This window comes from Clarias gariepinus, chromosome 22 (assembly GCF_024256425.1).
Source record: "Clarias gariepinus isolate MV-2021 ecotype Netherlands chromosome 22, CGAR_prim_01v2, whole genome shotgun sequence".
NCBI lineage: Eukaryota > Metazoa > Chordata > Actinopteri > Siluriformes > Clariidae > Clarias > Clarias gariepinus.
In genome coordinates, this window is record NC_071121.1 from 26,433,233 (window position 1) to 26,449,036 (window position 15,804).

The 15,804-nt window shown below is 38.9% G+C and overlaps 1 protein-coding gene across 1 annotated transcript; it reads right to left on the reverse strand.

Moving 5' to 3' along the window:
- Window positions 1-5,143: 5,143 nt before the first annotated feature.
- On the reverse strand, window positions 5,144-12,051 carry e2f1 (E2F transcription factor 1). Its single transcript, XM_053481883.1, has 7 exons — window positions 10,941-12,051; window positions 10,152-10,254; window positions 9,831-10,050; window positions 9,018-9,170; window positions 8,683-8,797; window positions 8,333-8,537; window positions 5,144-8,219 (listed from the first exon to the last, which is right to left on the reverse strand). Exons 1-7 carry the CDS (start codon window positions 11,181-11,183, stop codon window positions 7,969-7,971), a joined length of 1,290 nt encoding a protein of 429 aa, XP_053337858.1. The 5' UTR covers window positions 11,184-12,051; the 3' UTR covers window positions 5,144-7,968.
- Between the last annotated feature and the right edge of the window lie 3,753 nt (window positions 12,052-15,804).

Consider the following 15,804-nt stretch of genomic DNA (forward strand, 5'->3'; position numbering starts at 1 on the left):
TTGTCGTTGAGGCTTTGTCATTTATTCATGATCCACGATTAGGGCAGAATGTTCAAACGGACAGGACGAGGCCAGGAACTCAGAGCTAGGAAACGATTAACGACAGACGCTGACTAACGAGCCGCTCTCTTCAGGACAGAAGAGTTTGCACTATTGCCTTTTTCTTGGTAACATGACAAAGCTGTTTATTTATTTATTTATTTATTTTGTCTTATTAACATTTAGAGAAATGAGGCTAGTGAAGTAACAACTGTTTATCGTCCTTTCATGGACCTTGCACAACATTAAAAGTAATACTTTTTAGTAATCAATTAAAAATGTTTGTTTTTTTGGCTAAACCACTGCAGTATTGTCTGTATTTATATAGTATACACTATAATTTATAACAAGAATTATATAGAATCCATATTAAATAAATATGAATAAAACAAATTGGTAACTGTATTACTTTTATTGGACGCTGTGTGTTTTTTCTTTCATGAAGACATCAACTTCCCGGTTCCGGGGTTGAATAATGGAAAGCTAGTGCACTAGGTACAGTAGGGTGATCAGGGGTTAAAGAGGAATTTGGGATTCAGTCGTGTGTTAGAAGCTAGTTAGCTTTGTATTTAACATTAGCTGTGAACAGAACAACACAGACGGTTCAAAGGCGATTCGGACGTGTTGTTTAAGACGACATAACGTAATCAGATGTGTGTTCTTGCTGAAAGTGCTTCTGTGGCTGGGTGTAAATGTGGGTTTTGTCAGGCAGCTGCTCTCTCCTCGGTACTGCGGACCGTACAGACCTTCTCTCACCCAACAGTTAGTGTAAATAACCACCTGGGATGCCCAGTCAAACATATAGCTTACTATCTTAGTGCTGTTACTGTCTAATATCATCACTTGTGGAATGCCTCTAATTAGATTGCTGAGTCGGGAACTGTTGTATAAAGTAACACAAGTTTCTACAAACTGCATGTTTACACATTTTTGTAGGTTGGCTAGATAACAAGTTAAAACTCTTTGTGCATGCAATGTTTAATAAGCACCGCTCATCTTTTGTTTTGTTTTGGTGTTTATGAATTTACAGGCCACTCAAACAGTCAAGTTTGAAAATAGCAATGTGACCTAAAATTATGCAATTACATATTATACAATCTTTATGAAAGGTTTTTGTACGTTCTGCTTCATGTCAAGTGTCATGTCTGAGATCCGGGCATCGCCAGCTGCGTTCTGTCAGACTTGGGTGAGTTTATCACTTAACGCTTATCGTGCAGCAGAATTTATTGCAAATTTGACTTTTTACATCTATGCATCACTCAGCCTGTCGGTCTACAATAACTGTATTGTATAACCAAAAACTGTATAGATAAATATCCACAGGTTTGAAAGAGCTTTGTGAGTGGATGGATTTCGCTCCTCTTTGACCTTCGGGACGACACACAGATGTGATTTCGGTACATTTCAGTGGCAATGGAGCGGCAAACGACCAGCGTTAAGGTTAATGTGCAGCAAAGACAGACATGTTCATGAGAAGAGGAGTTCAACAGGATTGCATGAGGAGCGACCAAGCAGCAGGAGTAGTGCTGTACAGCACACACTACACGTGTATCAATACTGCCCCCTACCGCTTATTATTATTATTAAAAAATGTTCTGTGATTTTTTTTCACTTCCGGACGCAATTAAGTTAAAGATACTTGAAAAACTTTTTTTAATAAAAAGATTTATTTAACTGTTCTTTATAATCATTTTTTTTAGATTCTTTCCAGAATTTTATACAGATGTTTGAGATTGTATTTTGTTTAACAAACTAAAATGCTGCTGTGTTCTATCGCAGCAGTTTACCAAGAATTATTGCACATTTCTGTGTTTCGGCAGATCAGAGGTGGGATGTCATGGTTATTTACACTCACCTAGGATTATTATTATTAGGAAAAGGATTATTAGGAACACCTGTTAAATTTCTCATTAATGCAATTATCTAATCAACCAATCACATGGCAGTTGCTTTAATGCATTTAGGGGTGTGGTCCTGGTCAAGACTATCTCCTGATCTCCAGCATTTTGAGCATGGCATGGTTATTGGTGCCAGACGGGCCGGTCTGAGTATTTCACAATCTGCTCAGTTACAGTACTGGGATTTTCACGCACAACCATTTCTAGGGTTTACAAAGAATGGTGCGAAAAGGGAAAAACATCCAGTATGCCGCAGTCCTGTGGGCTAAAATGCCTTGTTGATGCTAGAGGTCAGAGGAGAATGGGCCGACTGATTCAAGCTGATAGAAGAGCAACTTTGACTGAAATAATCACTCGTTACAACCGAGGTATGCAGCAAAGCATTTGTGAAGCCACAACACGCACAACCTTGAGGCGGATGGGCTACAACAGCAGAAGACCCCACCGGGTACCACTCATCTCCACTACAAATAGGAAAAAGAGGGTACAATTTGCACGAGCTCACTAACATTGGACAGTTGAAGACTGGAAAAATGTTGCCTGGTCTGATGAGTCTCGATTTCTGTTGAAACATTCAAATGGTAGAGTCAGAATTTAGTGTAAACAGAATGAGAACATGGATCCATCATGCCTTGTTACCACTGTGCAGGCTGGTGGTGGTGGTGTAATGGTGTGGGGGATGTTTTCTTGGCACACTTTAGGCCCCTTAGTGCCAATTGGGCATCGTTTAAATGCCACGGGCAACCTGAGAATTATTTCTGACCATGTCCATCCCTTTATGACCACCATGTACCCATCCTCTGATGGCTACTTCCAGCAGGATAATGCACCATGTCACAAAGCTCGAATCATTTCAAATTGGTTTCTTGAACATGACAATGAGTTCACTGTACTAAAATGGCCCCCACAGTCACCAGATCTCAACCCAATAGAGCATCTTTGAGATGTGGTGGAACGGGAGCTTCGTGCCCTGGATGTGCATCCCACAAATCTCCATCAACTGCAAGATGCTATCAAATCAATATGGGCCAACATTTCTAAACAATGCTTTCAGCACCTTGTTGAATCAATGCCACGTAGAATTAAGGCAGTTCTGAAGGCGGAAGGGGGTTCCTTTAGGTGAGTGTTTTTAACATGTTAGCTAACATACTTGTTAACATACATGTAATTACGCAATTCAACCTCGTATACACTCGTTTGTCACTTTGTTGAACTTTACATGAACCACAGTATACTTCAAATGAAGGCTCTGCAATGTAAATGCAATATCTGTTTGACAGTTGCGTTGTTTGTCCCAAGCTGACGTTTTTATCGGTGTCTTACTGTGCTCAGTAAAACTTTATCAAATTTGTTCTTGTTCCAAAAAAACTTTTCAATCTTAAGAATGCACTATCCTGAATCGTAAAATGTTTGTTTATAGATGGTGTTCTTACTTATCCAGTGTCACTAGTATTTGTAGAAAATCCTGCATGAAAATAAATAGTAGAGACATCAGAGTGAGTGATGAATAAAAAAAAATAAAAATCCCAGAATGCAATGTGGTGCGATGATGCTATGAGCCTCATTTTGGGTGAATTTTTAGGATAAAACAGATTAATAAACTGTTGCAGTTTCCTAAAAGTGAATTCTGTAATCTTTAAAACAAACGTTTAAGCTAAGATGTTAGGAAAACACATGGAGAGAGAGAGAGAAGGGGAAACTGATTTATTGAGATTGATGAAAAACATTGTATTTTTTTACTTTCACTGTTTGTCATTAAGAAGCCATGTAATAAAGAATTTGCACATTAATTTACTGTAGATTTTCTCCCAAAAAAAAATTTCCCACTGAATGCTGCTTGAAAGATTGAATAGTTTTCTTACAATTCAGAATAAATTGTCAGTTGACTGAATAATGTGACATGATCACACACACACACACACACGCACACCAAACCAGATGAAAAACCCTAAAACTTCTTAAACACACTGCACACCATGGAAACAACAAATAAAACTTTTATACACACACACACACACACACACACACAAACTAAGTGCACACTCGCAAAGTAAAACAAGCTGCCTTTCTGAAAACCTGGCCATGTTCTTTCTCTCTCTCTCTCTCTCACACACACAGACCCTCACACCCACCCACACACACACAGGCAGGCAGGTTATTAGCTCATACTCATGTATGAAGGAAATAGCTTATTAAATAAAACCTCTATGGACTACAAGAAGATATACAAACCCTGTGCTGTGTTCTAATACCATGGACACACACTTGTCGACTTTCCCCTACGTATTTGCCCCTGGCTAAATCCTCCTCACGGTGTTTTAAGAATGTTAAAGAGGAGAATATTACCCAGAAAGCAGGAGGGCTAAAAAAATACTTTTTAACTACTTTTCTTTTAGGACATTTTTACTAGCTAGTAAGCAGGCTAGTTAGCAAAATTACTTTTTATTTAAAAAGGTAAACAAAGGACAACATTTCTGTTTAAATGCTTAAAGCACCTGGAAAATACTCTACAGCTGCAGAGCATTTGGCTGACGCTAGAAAAATAGCCATCTACCTAGCATATAGCTGCTATGTCCATGATATAGACTAATGTAAATATGGAGTGACAGTAAAAATTATACAAATCTGTCGGGAATATCAACATTTCACTCAGATGTGTTGGAAAAAATGCAAAAAAATACTTCAAGAAAAATTGAAGAAAATATGCTCTTAGCATACGGCTAAGCAATCTGTCTGTTGTGTCAGACATGGAAGCTAAATATCTGTGACACTAGTCGTGAACTCTTTCAGAAATCTTGATTTTCTTTAGAATGTTTTTGTAAAAGTGAAGGGAAACGTAACTGTTAAATAAAATAAATGTTAGTTCTCAGGGGAAAGTCGATGAGGCGTGTTTCAATAGTATAGAAACTCAGAGGCTACATTATACCATTATAAAAAATTTTACATTTTAAAGAAAGTAAGTCAATGTTAGGTTGCGAAATTTATATTTTAAAACAACACAAACAAACAAACAAACAAACCCTTTTAACTAAAAGATTTCAAAGTTTTGGTGCGTAAAGTTGACTTTCTGGGAAAACTATGTATATAGCGAAGTAGAGCTGTGTATCATAAGTAGGCCGTCGATGTGATTCGATTTTTGGGCATGGCGATTTTTCTAATCGATTTAACAGTACATTCAAGTTCACATAACAAGTTCATTATCCAATTTGAGATGTTTTTTTTTTTTTTTTTTACAATTTAAACACTGAATATAAACACTGAAATGTTGTGTAACTTATGTTGCTGATAGTTGTTATTTCTTGTACAAAGTGATGATCTTTTTTCCCTTCAAATCTACAGTTCAGTAGGTGATGGTACTGCCCATCAAATCCAAAGAAGAACCAACGATAATCTTACAAAACACGGGTCATTTCTAAAAAATGGAAGCGGTTTGTATTTTCTGGTAAAGTCGGGTTATATTAGGATGAGGAATCCATCAATTTTAGATCATTTAATGTCTGCAAGTTTATAGAAATAATTTAAAAAGTGTGACTAAATTCCAAATCGAAAAAATGACCTATTGATTATAAAAACTGAATCCATCAACAAATGATCGAGTAAATCGCACAGCTCTGTAGCGAAGACCGGCTAGAAAACATACGCAACACAAACATACGTAATTACAGTCGGGGAAAGGGAAAAAAAAAATGCATGAACATGAAATAATTAAATATTTCTGGGAAGTGACTACACTATAATACAGAAGATGATAAGCCACCGTAAAACATCCATTTGAGTACTGACTTTAATCTCGGAATTCTGACTTTAATCTCGGAATTCTGACTTTAATCTCGGAATTCTGACTTTAATCTCGGAATGTTTTTTTCTGAGATTAAAGTCAGATTTCTGAGAAAAATTTAAAACTCAAATATCCTTTTTTGTTTGCCCTAATCCTCTTCCATACTATAATGACAACAAGAAAAATAAATAGAGAAATATTAATAACAAAAATAATTCAAATAAATTCATCTATCGCTGTACAAACACGGATATAAAGAGCAGTTCAGACGTCTGTTTCAGGAAATAAATCTGTTGGAGTTAATCACAGATATGTAATGTAGCTAAACCTAAACTGAACTTTGGTGATGAACTACTGAGAGTGTAATTTCTTCGTTTTTAACCAATCCATACGAAGCTGTTTGTATTGTTTGTATGCAATTAAGCAAGTGATAAAAGTTGTTTAACCTTTAAACAAGGGAACTTGCATACTTGTAAAGACAAATTTGTATTTACTTAAAATCATGAATGTATTAAAACTGCAAGTCTTAGCATGTTTCAGTCCTTTTGTTAGCAGTTGAAAAAAATCATAATGAAAAACTAGAACCTGTATTAAATGGAAAACGAGGACGATCGGGCACGTTGCAATAACATTTGGATGCAAAAAACTAAAATAAAATATACATACAGTACTGTGCAAACTTCTTGAGCCCCCTCCCCCCCTTATTTCATCATATTAAATTCAATTAAATGATGTAGATTAATTCTTTTAAATTAATCTACATCATTAAATTTTTACTGCGATGAGCTGCAAAGTGCCTAAAGATACAATTTCAGGTTAAATTAGTTGTTATCTAACCATAAACATTGAGCTGCAACTTCATTTCCCCGCTCATCTGTTCCAACCTCTCAGCATCACCGTTATACTAATTACCGGCCTGATCAACTGTCATCATCTGCACCCGTTTCTCACTGGCTCATGCCTTAAGTTCGATTTTTTTCGATTTTTTATGCTGGAATGATTCAAAGGTCACTGTTTGGATTAACAAACAAAAAACATACATGTGAAACTGCTCAGGTACAGAGACTATACTGAAAATGAGAGGCAAAAATGAGAGCCGAAAAAGTCCTTTGGAAACATTATATGAAGAAATCTTGGGGGTCAAGACTTTTGCACAGTACTGAATGATGGTTACTTACAAGGAACCTGACTTTTTTGGAGATCATTACAGAAGCAGGCCTGGGCAATATAATGATATCAATTGGAATGATCATTAATCTTGTGATAATTGCATCACAATACTTTTTGAGGATATCGTGATATATTTGATTGTTTTTTTTTTATATATAACAAAATGACTAATAGCAGTTGTCAATTTTACAATTTTGTACTTTTTTTATCTTGTAAAACTTTTTTTTTGTATCACGAATCGTTAAAAAACCTTCAAAAGCCATGATATGATTTCGTTTTTACATTGAACCACTCTGCCCATCCATTTGATTATCAGTTTTATCATATGATGTTATGATAACACGATATTCATTAGACATATAGTGAATATGTACAGAATCAATGCCTAAAATCCTGCTGCAAAGTCTCTGCAATCACTGTGAAGTGAAACGTTAACATCAGCACACGCCAAGCTGTACTATGAAACACTGAAAAGATTTATCGGAAACCGATCGATGAAAAAAACAGCGCTAACTTACAGATGTCCTGCAAACGTACTCTGAAAAAAAGTCCCGAATGAATTCAGGCAACCGACTACTGCAAATCGACGAGGGTGTGTTATAAAACGCTGGACTCGTCTATTCACCTGAGCAAAACCAGTTCGGAATTCTCCGTTTCAACTCTCTACACACACTAACACACACTGTACACACACATCTACGCACATAACTCACAACCCTCTTTACATCTATCTCAAAATTTCAACAATGATAAACGAAAAAAAAGATTACGTTATATACTTATATAAATAAATTAGACTGATTAAGGAAGCGGCTGGGGTAAAGGCTGGTGATGGACGAAAGGAAGCTCTGAGCTGCAGCGGTTGTTAGCACGATGAAGCAGGAAGTGCTGAAAACCTAAACGAGTCTTTTTCCTTTTTTTTTTTTCCCAGATAAATGGGAGAAAAAAAATTCTCAACTTTTTTTGTCAGACAAAATATATATATAAAAAAAAAAGTGCCTTTAAAAATGAGCGCCAATATTTTTAGCCCATTGACACGGGCTTGGTTATAAGTGATAAAGTGATAAAGGAGCGGGACGACTCTCAAAACAGGGGGCCAAGATCAGTGAAGTCGCAGTCGAACAGTTCACTGATGCCCTCGTGGTCCTCCAGACCGAAGTGGTAGTCCTGAGTGTGGGGCGGAGACAAACTGATGAAGCTGTCGATTGGCAGGCCGAAGGGATCCGAGCCGGAACCGGGACCGGCCCGATCCAAAAGGAAGTCCGAGGATTCCAGCGTCAAGGGGTCAAAGTCGGCCATCTCGCCGATACCCGAGAACGGATCCAACATTGCCTCTGGAACAGGAATACACGAATTAGCGTGTGCATGCAATAGGACACTTTTTATCAGTCTTGCGTCTCCATAACTGAACTGTGCGTTATATAATGCTCTAAAATCAAACACTCACCTGTCTCGCTCGCTAGAGGAAGCGGTGAGGCGCTCGGAAGCGTCGCTGATGTCACATCCTGTGCGGATGAGGCCTCGGGAGAGCCGTGAGTAGATGATTTCGCAGGACTGCAGCCTGTTACCGGACTACAAACTCCAGAACTGTCCTCAGGACACAGGAAGACATCGATGGGACCCTTTGTGCTCTTCAGGGAGATCTGGTACCCCTGTGCAACCAAATCATCAGTCAGGAAAGGATCTACTCACACCATTTTTTTACTTTGAGAGACACCAAGAATGAGGCTCTGAGACAGTCCGGGGATTGAAACTCATAGCCCTTTTCCGTTACTAGAATGGAGGTTTGGTTATTACCTCACTGGGCTCGGCGACGGTCATCTGCGTCTCGGGTGGGGCTCGGATCACGATGACGATCTGATCCGGAGGGTCTACGGTGCTGCGCAGGTCCTGACACCTCACATACCCCAGCGTGGTAAAGTGTTAAAGATGAAATCGGACGAAAACTCTTCCACTCGCCATCGTATTGAGCATGTGGGCTAAACGCCTAGGTGATTTATCACTACACACTGAGTATGCAAGTGTTTTAAAATATCACAACTAAAACATCAGTACTAATATATATGAGCTCCTGGGTGCTAGTTCAAGCAAACACACACACACACACACACACACAGAGAGAGAAAGGATATATCTTATTCTCCGAGTCCTCAGTGAGGAGGCGGAGCTGCAGGCCGCACTTATTGATGAGTTTGTCCAATTTATCTTCAGCGTCAGACAGCTCAGACACTTCTTTCTGTAACTCCTGATAGCGAGCGACTGAGGCGCCATCAATATGACTACCGCTGTAACACACACACACACACAGTAAATTTAATGTGCCAGTAAAAGAGGCATGGTCTGTGTCTGTCAATCACGGCAAAGGAGGCGTGGCCTGTATCTCTGACAGTCACAGTAAAGGAGTTGTGGTCTTGGTCTGTCAGTCACAGTGAAGAAAGCATGGCATGTGTCTCAGTCACAGTAAAGGAGGCGTGGCCGGTGTGTCAGTCACAGCGAAGGAGGTGTAGTCTGTATCTCTGTCAGCCACAGGGAAGAAAAAGTGCTCTGCACCTGTCAGTCACAATAAGGGGCGTGGCCTATACATATGTCAGTGAAGGAGGCGTGGCCGGTGTATCGAGCTGACAGACACATAGGCCACAATGAAGGAGGCGCCTCCTTTGTCATGCCTGAGATGCACAGGCCACGCCTCCTTTGTCATGCCTGAGATGCACAGGCCACGCCTCCTTCATTGTGACTTATGCATCTGTCGGTCACAATAAAGAAGGCGTGGCCTGTGTATCTGTCAGTCATGGTGAAGGAGTGTATCTGTCAGTACCTGTTGCAGTTTTTTTTTTTTTTTTTATCAGACCTTACCATAGAACTTGACATAGACACACAGCAGCTCTATAATCAAAAACAATTAAAATTAAAGCGCTATAAATGTACTTAAGCCAGCTGACACGCACAGCCACTGAATGTTGTTCTTGGATTTCTTGGAGATGAGATGAATGCCCTCTAAGACGTTGGTGATGTCGTAGATGCGTCTCTTCTGGACGTCCAGTACCTGCGAGGCCCAGTTCAGGTCCACCACGCCGTCTGGTGACTGAGCCAGCAGGTCCAGGAAGCGCTTGGTGGTGAGGTTCAGGGACGTGTCATAGCGTGACTTCTCCGTGCTCAGCCGAGGGACTGGGGACAGAGAGACAAGCACATGCTAACATGTCTAATGACAGGGAACAGAGTGTATTAAAATCTGTTTAACACCACCTTAAATGCGTGTGTGTGTTTACCTCTGGGTCGCCCGGGTGTAGAAGGAGGAGCAGGAGATGGTGGAGGTGGTCTGGTAGTGCTGATGTACTGGTGATCATTGTCCAAATCCAACTTCCTCTTAACCTGTACACACGTACACAAACACATACATGCACAGAGTGAAAAGAAGACCAGCGATAATTTTAAATGAACCTTCAGATAAACCTTCTGTTTATTCACAACAGAAGGGATGGAACAAAGTAAAGGATAAAAAAAAAAATGCATGAAAAAAGAGAAATATGAATAATTGATGAGCAAGCAGGAAGAAACAAAAAAATGCATAAGAGAAAGTGGGAGAAGAGGAGAAAGAAAAAATAAATAAAAATTAAAAATGATTTAGATGTTTAAAAATGTTTAAAAGGACAAGGGAGAAAAAAGAGGAGAAACAGGGAATATAAAAAAGAGGAAGAGAAGAAAGGACAAACGTAGGAGTGGATAAAGAAAAGGAGGAATAAGTGAACAAATAAGGATAAGAGAAATACAAAATAAGTGATGCTTTGTGCATGTTATTATTGTGAATAATAATGAGTGTGTAAGAGAGAGAGAGAGAAGCTGGGGTCAGCCATGCACGGCGCTGCTGAAGTAATAATGCTTAAGGGCCTCACTCAGGGGCCCGACAGTGGTAGCTCAGCAGTGATGGAGCATGAGCTTCTGATCAATAACCTGCTGAGCCACTACAGTGTGTGTGTGTGTGTGTGTGTGTGTGTGACTGACAGGTGCCCCAGCATGATGTCTCTGTGTGAGCAGGTGTGTGTGTGTGTATGATGTACCGGCGGTCGTCCCGGTGGCACGTCCCTGCGCGGCTGTGCAGGCGCGCTGCTGTGCGGTGTGGAGAACAGCAGCAGGTCCGGTCCTGTGCTCCGGGGCTGGAGGAGCTCCACGCCGCCGCACGCCGGAGAGATGATGACGATCTGATGATCCGCGGTCAGGTCGATGCTGCCGCTGTTCAGGAGAGTCTCAAAGTCTGCCAGGAGGTCCTCCGAGCTGTGACCAGACACCACCGTGTCTGCCATCGCAGATCTGACCTTTCACCTTTTCTTATAAACAATCACTCACTTAGACCAGCTTCCTATCTTATAAGGACGATGATGATGATGAAGAGGAGTGGAGCTGATACTGGTGACCCATTGGATCACTAATCTGCAGAATGTTTTTGTATTTTGAGAACGATGCAGGACTGCACAGTGTACACTTTTAACAACAGTTCTTCAAATGGACTTTATGAAGGTGTTTTAACACCGGAAGTGACGTTTACATTCCTTGTTATTCGGCAGCTCTAAGGAGTGTGGAGAAACCGTCTTTGTTTTGGCATTAATGGTTGAAAATGCACATGCAGTTCAAAGATTAGGCATAAAAAAACAATCAATGCACATGAACATTAATGCATATTATTATTATTAGTATAATTATAATAATAATAATTTATCATAGAGGTGAACTTTACTCTAGCTCAGGCCTGCTCGGTAACAAGTGCTGGTGTTAAAGGAAACTGATGAAAAAGCTTTAAAAGATGAACATTTTTGTGCGTTTTCTAAAATGCAATCGTTTATATGTTCATGCATGAATGAGTGTGAGGAATAAAAACACCTGATGCTTTAGAGAAAAAGTCTAAAAGATCCGGATGTGACAGCACAAAGCTCGCGCGCGGCTCGTTCAGGAAGTTTGTCCGGTTTTAGCAGAAAAGAAAAAAAAACCCAAACAAACAGACCAAATTCAAGAAGCAGATAATCCTCCAGGTGTGAGTGTAAAAGCTCCGGACACGCCGAGATCTCCCTTTAATCCGCTATGATACGCGCGCGGGATCCAGTGGATCGGCCTCGGCGTCGCGCGCGCGCTTGTTTTTGTTGTTTTGTTCCAGCTGATCGGAAGCAGAGGAGCGGATCTTCACGCGCCAAATCCTACTTTGCCGCGAAAACTGGCACGTGCCGCAAAGCCGCGCGGCGATTGGACGTGCCGCCACAACCTCCCTGCCCGGCGATTGGCTACGCCGTCTTGTCAATCATCATCGCCCTTGACAACAGAGAAATCTCCAGAATACAGATATAAAACTCTCGCACCGACCATTTTGTCGAAATGTTGGCCGAATTTGTGTCGTTAAATATTGCAGATATTAATAAAACGTCTTTGTGGTGGATTAAAATTTCATGGAAACATGTAGAACTTTGTAGATCATTAATTGTTGAGAGAATATTGCGTGTTAATGCTGCGGTTTCAGGGGAAAGTTTGCACAAAATGTCGCTGGAAGTTTACCAGAAGGTGGCGTCGTCGAATATTTTGCTAAACAAATTATGATCATTTTTCACACAGAGAATTTTTTATACAAAAAAAATAAAAAATCATACCTAGATGACTTGATGAAGCAAGTTACAGAGACAATGGCTCCATTTTGTTTACTGTAAATATATTAAAGAATTAAGAAACGATACTGATCCTAGATTTGTTCCCAAATACAGTGGCGTACCATCCTCATTCTGTAACAGCTTCCTGCATTTATTAATTGATTATAAAGAAGTAAATGAACAAACAAATAAACAAGTAGCTGATGCAAGTATGATATACTCCTTTATATACTTGATTTTATTTATTCACTAGCATTGGCATGCATCCGTTGATGGTTAAAGAGTTTGTAGAAATAGTTAAAAGTTATTAATAATAATTAAATATTATTAAAAAAAATTAAAATTTTTTAATATGAATTATTAAAAATAATCTGATCAGCCTGGATGTAATCAGTGATATTATTACTTGAAGCCTACATAGATCAAATTCACTTATACCACGTCAGCGCTGTTATTTTAGATGTGAAAATATGAACTAATCCCAGTAAATAAATATTCAGTTTAGCTTCTCTAATTAATATTTATTGGTGCCGGTATATGTTTACATTAGTAGATTATTTTAAAATAGATGATTAACTCTGGGACATAACTGTTCATAACAGTGAGCTTTGACCAATGTACAGATAAAACCTCTCTTATTTATATTCTTCTTACTGTATATAGAGTGCATCCCCGCTATATGGCCCTCTAGACCAGACCAGACTGACTGAAATGCATCTGTGTGATTATTCCAACTGGCACATACCTGCTCATAACTTCACTTCTGCTCAACATTTAGATTACATTTACAGTGCAGGTTAAACTTCAGGCAGATACACAAGTACTTTAAAGGTTTCATTGAATTCTGTCCAGCCAGTTTTGCATAATGCCGTGACATAATCTGGCTGGACAGACATACTTTCTGAGACTGGTCCTACAATGTATGAGACGTAACGATATCACTAAAAGAGCGAGTTCTGACCAATGTACAGACACAAACTACGGTTTATACTGTAGATGTGATAAACAGCTTTCGGCCATCAGTCACAGGTGCTCCAGCAGTTCCAAAATCCTACCACAAGGTGGCAGGCAAGATTTTACACCAGTGAGCGGCCTAGCGTAGAAGAAGAACAGGCGACATATAAGCTGTTGCAGAAGCCCGCGTTACGCGTTGCTTGGCAACCGAGACGCGCCGCGCTGTCACTATGTCGAGCCGTTGGATGGTAAAACTTTGCACTTTCTGTTGTTGTTAAATGTTGAACCCGTGCTGAATTGATTTGTTTATTCAGGTTAAATGTGTTTATAATATAAAACGGGGATGTCCGGACCAGAACATTAAATCCAATACAAATTCACATCAAGAGAAAGTTTAAAGAAGTTTAACTGCCTATTGGAGATAAAAAAACAAACAAACTAAAATTCAACAGTCGTCAAAATCCTAATTATCATCAAAATTTATTATTATTTTTTTTTTTAGAATCCAATAATTTTAGCTTAAATTTTCAGTTTTGTTCCCAGACACTCAGGAATCCCTGATAATGAGCAAGCAGACAACTGGCAAAAAAAGCATTATCTTAAAAAAATTAAAATAAATAAATAAATAAATACAATAAAAATAAATAAACACTCTGTATATTTTACAGATTTAAAACCTATTTTAAATGTACACATTAAAAATAAATGGCAATTAAAAGTAGCCATTTAAAGCGGCTATTTGCTATTTATATCAGCAATTTTAGGTAGCTATTTGTTTTTAAAAAATTAGTTATCAAAGTTAAGGATTTTTTTTTTAAAGATTGAAATGGTTTAGATATCTCAAACTTTTTTTAAAAACCCATCTCCCCCAGATTAAAAAATGTAAAAAAAAAAAAAAAAAATTGAATACAGTTTCCTTTTGAGTGGTTTGTTTGTAGGATTTATGAAGGTTTTTTTTTTTTGACTGTAACCAGTTTTTGGAATTGATCCAGACTTGTTGAACTAAAGTCACAGAAAGAGAGAATAATTTTCCTTTAAAAGGAAAAGCCTTTACACAAGATTTTGCTGCATAGCTCATACACACTTACCTACATGTATACATGTGAAACCCGTTACATATTAAGGTCTCATTGAGCTGAACAACTCTCCCTGTGCACTCCGTGGTCTTAACTCAACAGCTCAGAAGTAATTTAATTTGGGTCTTTTGCAAAACGCACCCAATGGAATTTGATGTACTCCTCCTAGGGAATTTATACGATCGCCACCAAACTGGACCAATTTGATCTCAAAACACTGAATATGAAAAATTGCCAAGGGCTTTTTGATATCTCAAACAGCTCAGCTGTTGCGATGCCTTAAACTTGTGCGGAAAAGGGGCTTATAACTCATCATAACATCATATTGAGTGATCTGAATGGCTTGGCCTTAGGCGTGACACAGGGCCTTCACACCAGATTTTGCTGCATAGTTCATTTATACAATCTGATCTCAAGACATCGAGAGCAGATTTTAGTTTTATTGGCAATGAAACATTAAATGGAAACTAGACTAATCGTCTCCCCTGCTGGGTCTTAGTGCGCGTCTTTTACTAGTATAATTAACATCTGTGTAAACGTGTACTGTTTACTTAAATAGTGTGTGTGTGTGGCAAAAGAGTCTCATTTGAGAGGTTAAAGATCCATTTTCTCTCTCTGTATCAGCCTGCACTTTGTCTGTGCACGTCATTGGACACTGTGTATGGAAGCAAAATAGTCTCATTTAATAATTCACAAAAGGAAATGATGCACACGTGTATCCTAATTAACTTGCGTAAAACCCAATTCACATGCATGAAAAAAAAATTCACAAAAAAACAACTCGCATGCTCAAAATAAATATATATATTCGTAATTTATGTTTCACAAATGCAAGACGCAATTCACAGATCTACAACTTGATAAATTTTTGGAATGTTTAAAATTCACTAGTGTATCATGGACTTCAAATGTGAAAACGTCTTTGTGTGTGAATATCCCTGGATTTGTGTGCGTGTGTATTTGAGACTTTGCTGGCACCAACATGTGTCATTTGTGCTCTTTATTCAATCAGATGTGACCTCACGATTCAACCAATTACAGCTCAAGTAGCTCAGATTTACACACCTTTGATGTATGATGGATATTGATCCTGTTGATGCTTCCTCTATAGCTAGAGAGGATTAACATCTTACTGGATATGCTGAATAAATATGAATGGCGACTCTCAATTGAATAAATTTTTATCAGTAGAAGGATGCTGAGGTTGGAACTGCCAGGCAGGAGGTCTAGAGGAAGACCAAAGTGGAGATTTATGGATGCAGTGA

What these genes read in the sequence shown, in the direction of transcription:
- e2f1 (XM_053481883.1), bottom strand. Translation starts at nt 11,183, where the DNA reads ATGGCAGACACGGTGGTGTCTGGTCACAGCTCGGAGGACCTCCTGGCA. An exon ending in TGCCACCGGGACGACCGCCG is followed by an intron (nt 10,255 to 10,940) that starts GTACATCATACA and finishes ACGTGTGTACAG; the next exon opens with GTTAAGAGGAAGTTGGATTT. An exon ending in CCGTCGCCGAGCCCAGTGAG is followed by an intron (nt 8,538 to 8,682) that starts GTAATAACCAAA and finishes TTGGTTGCACAG; the next exon opens with GGGTACCAGATCTCCCTGAA.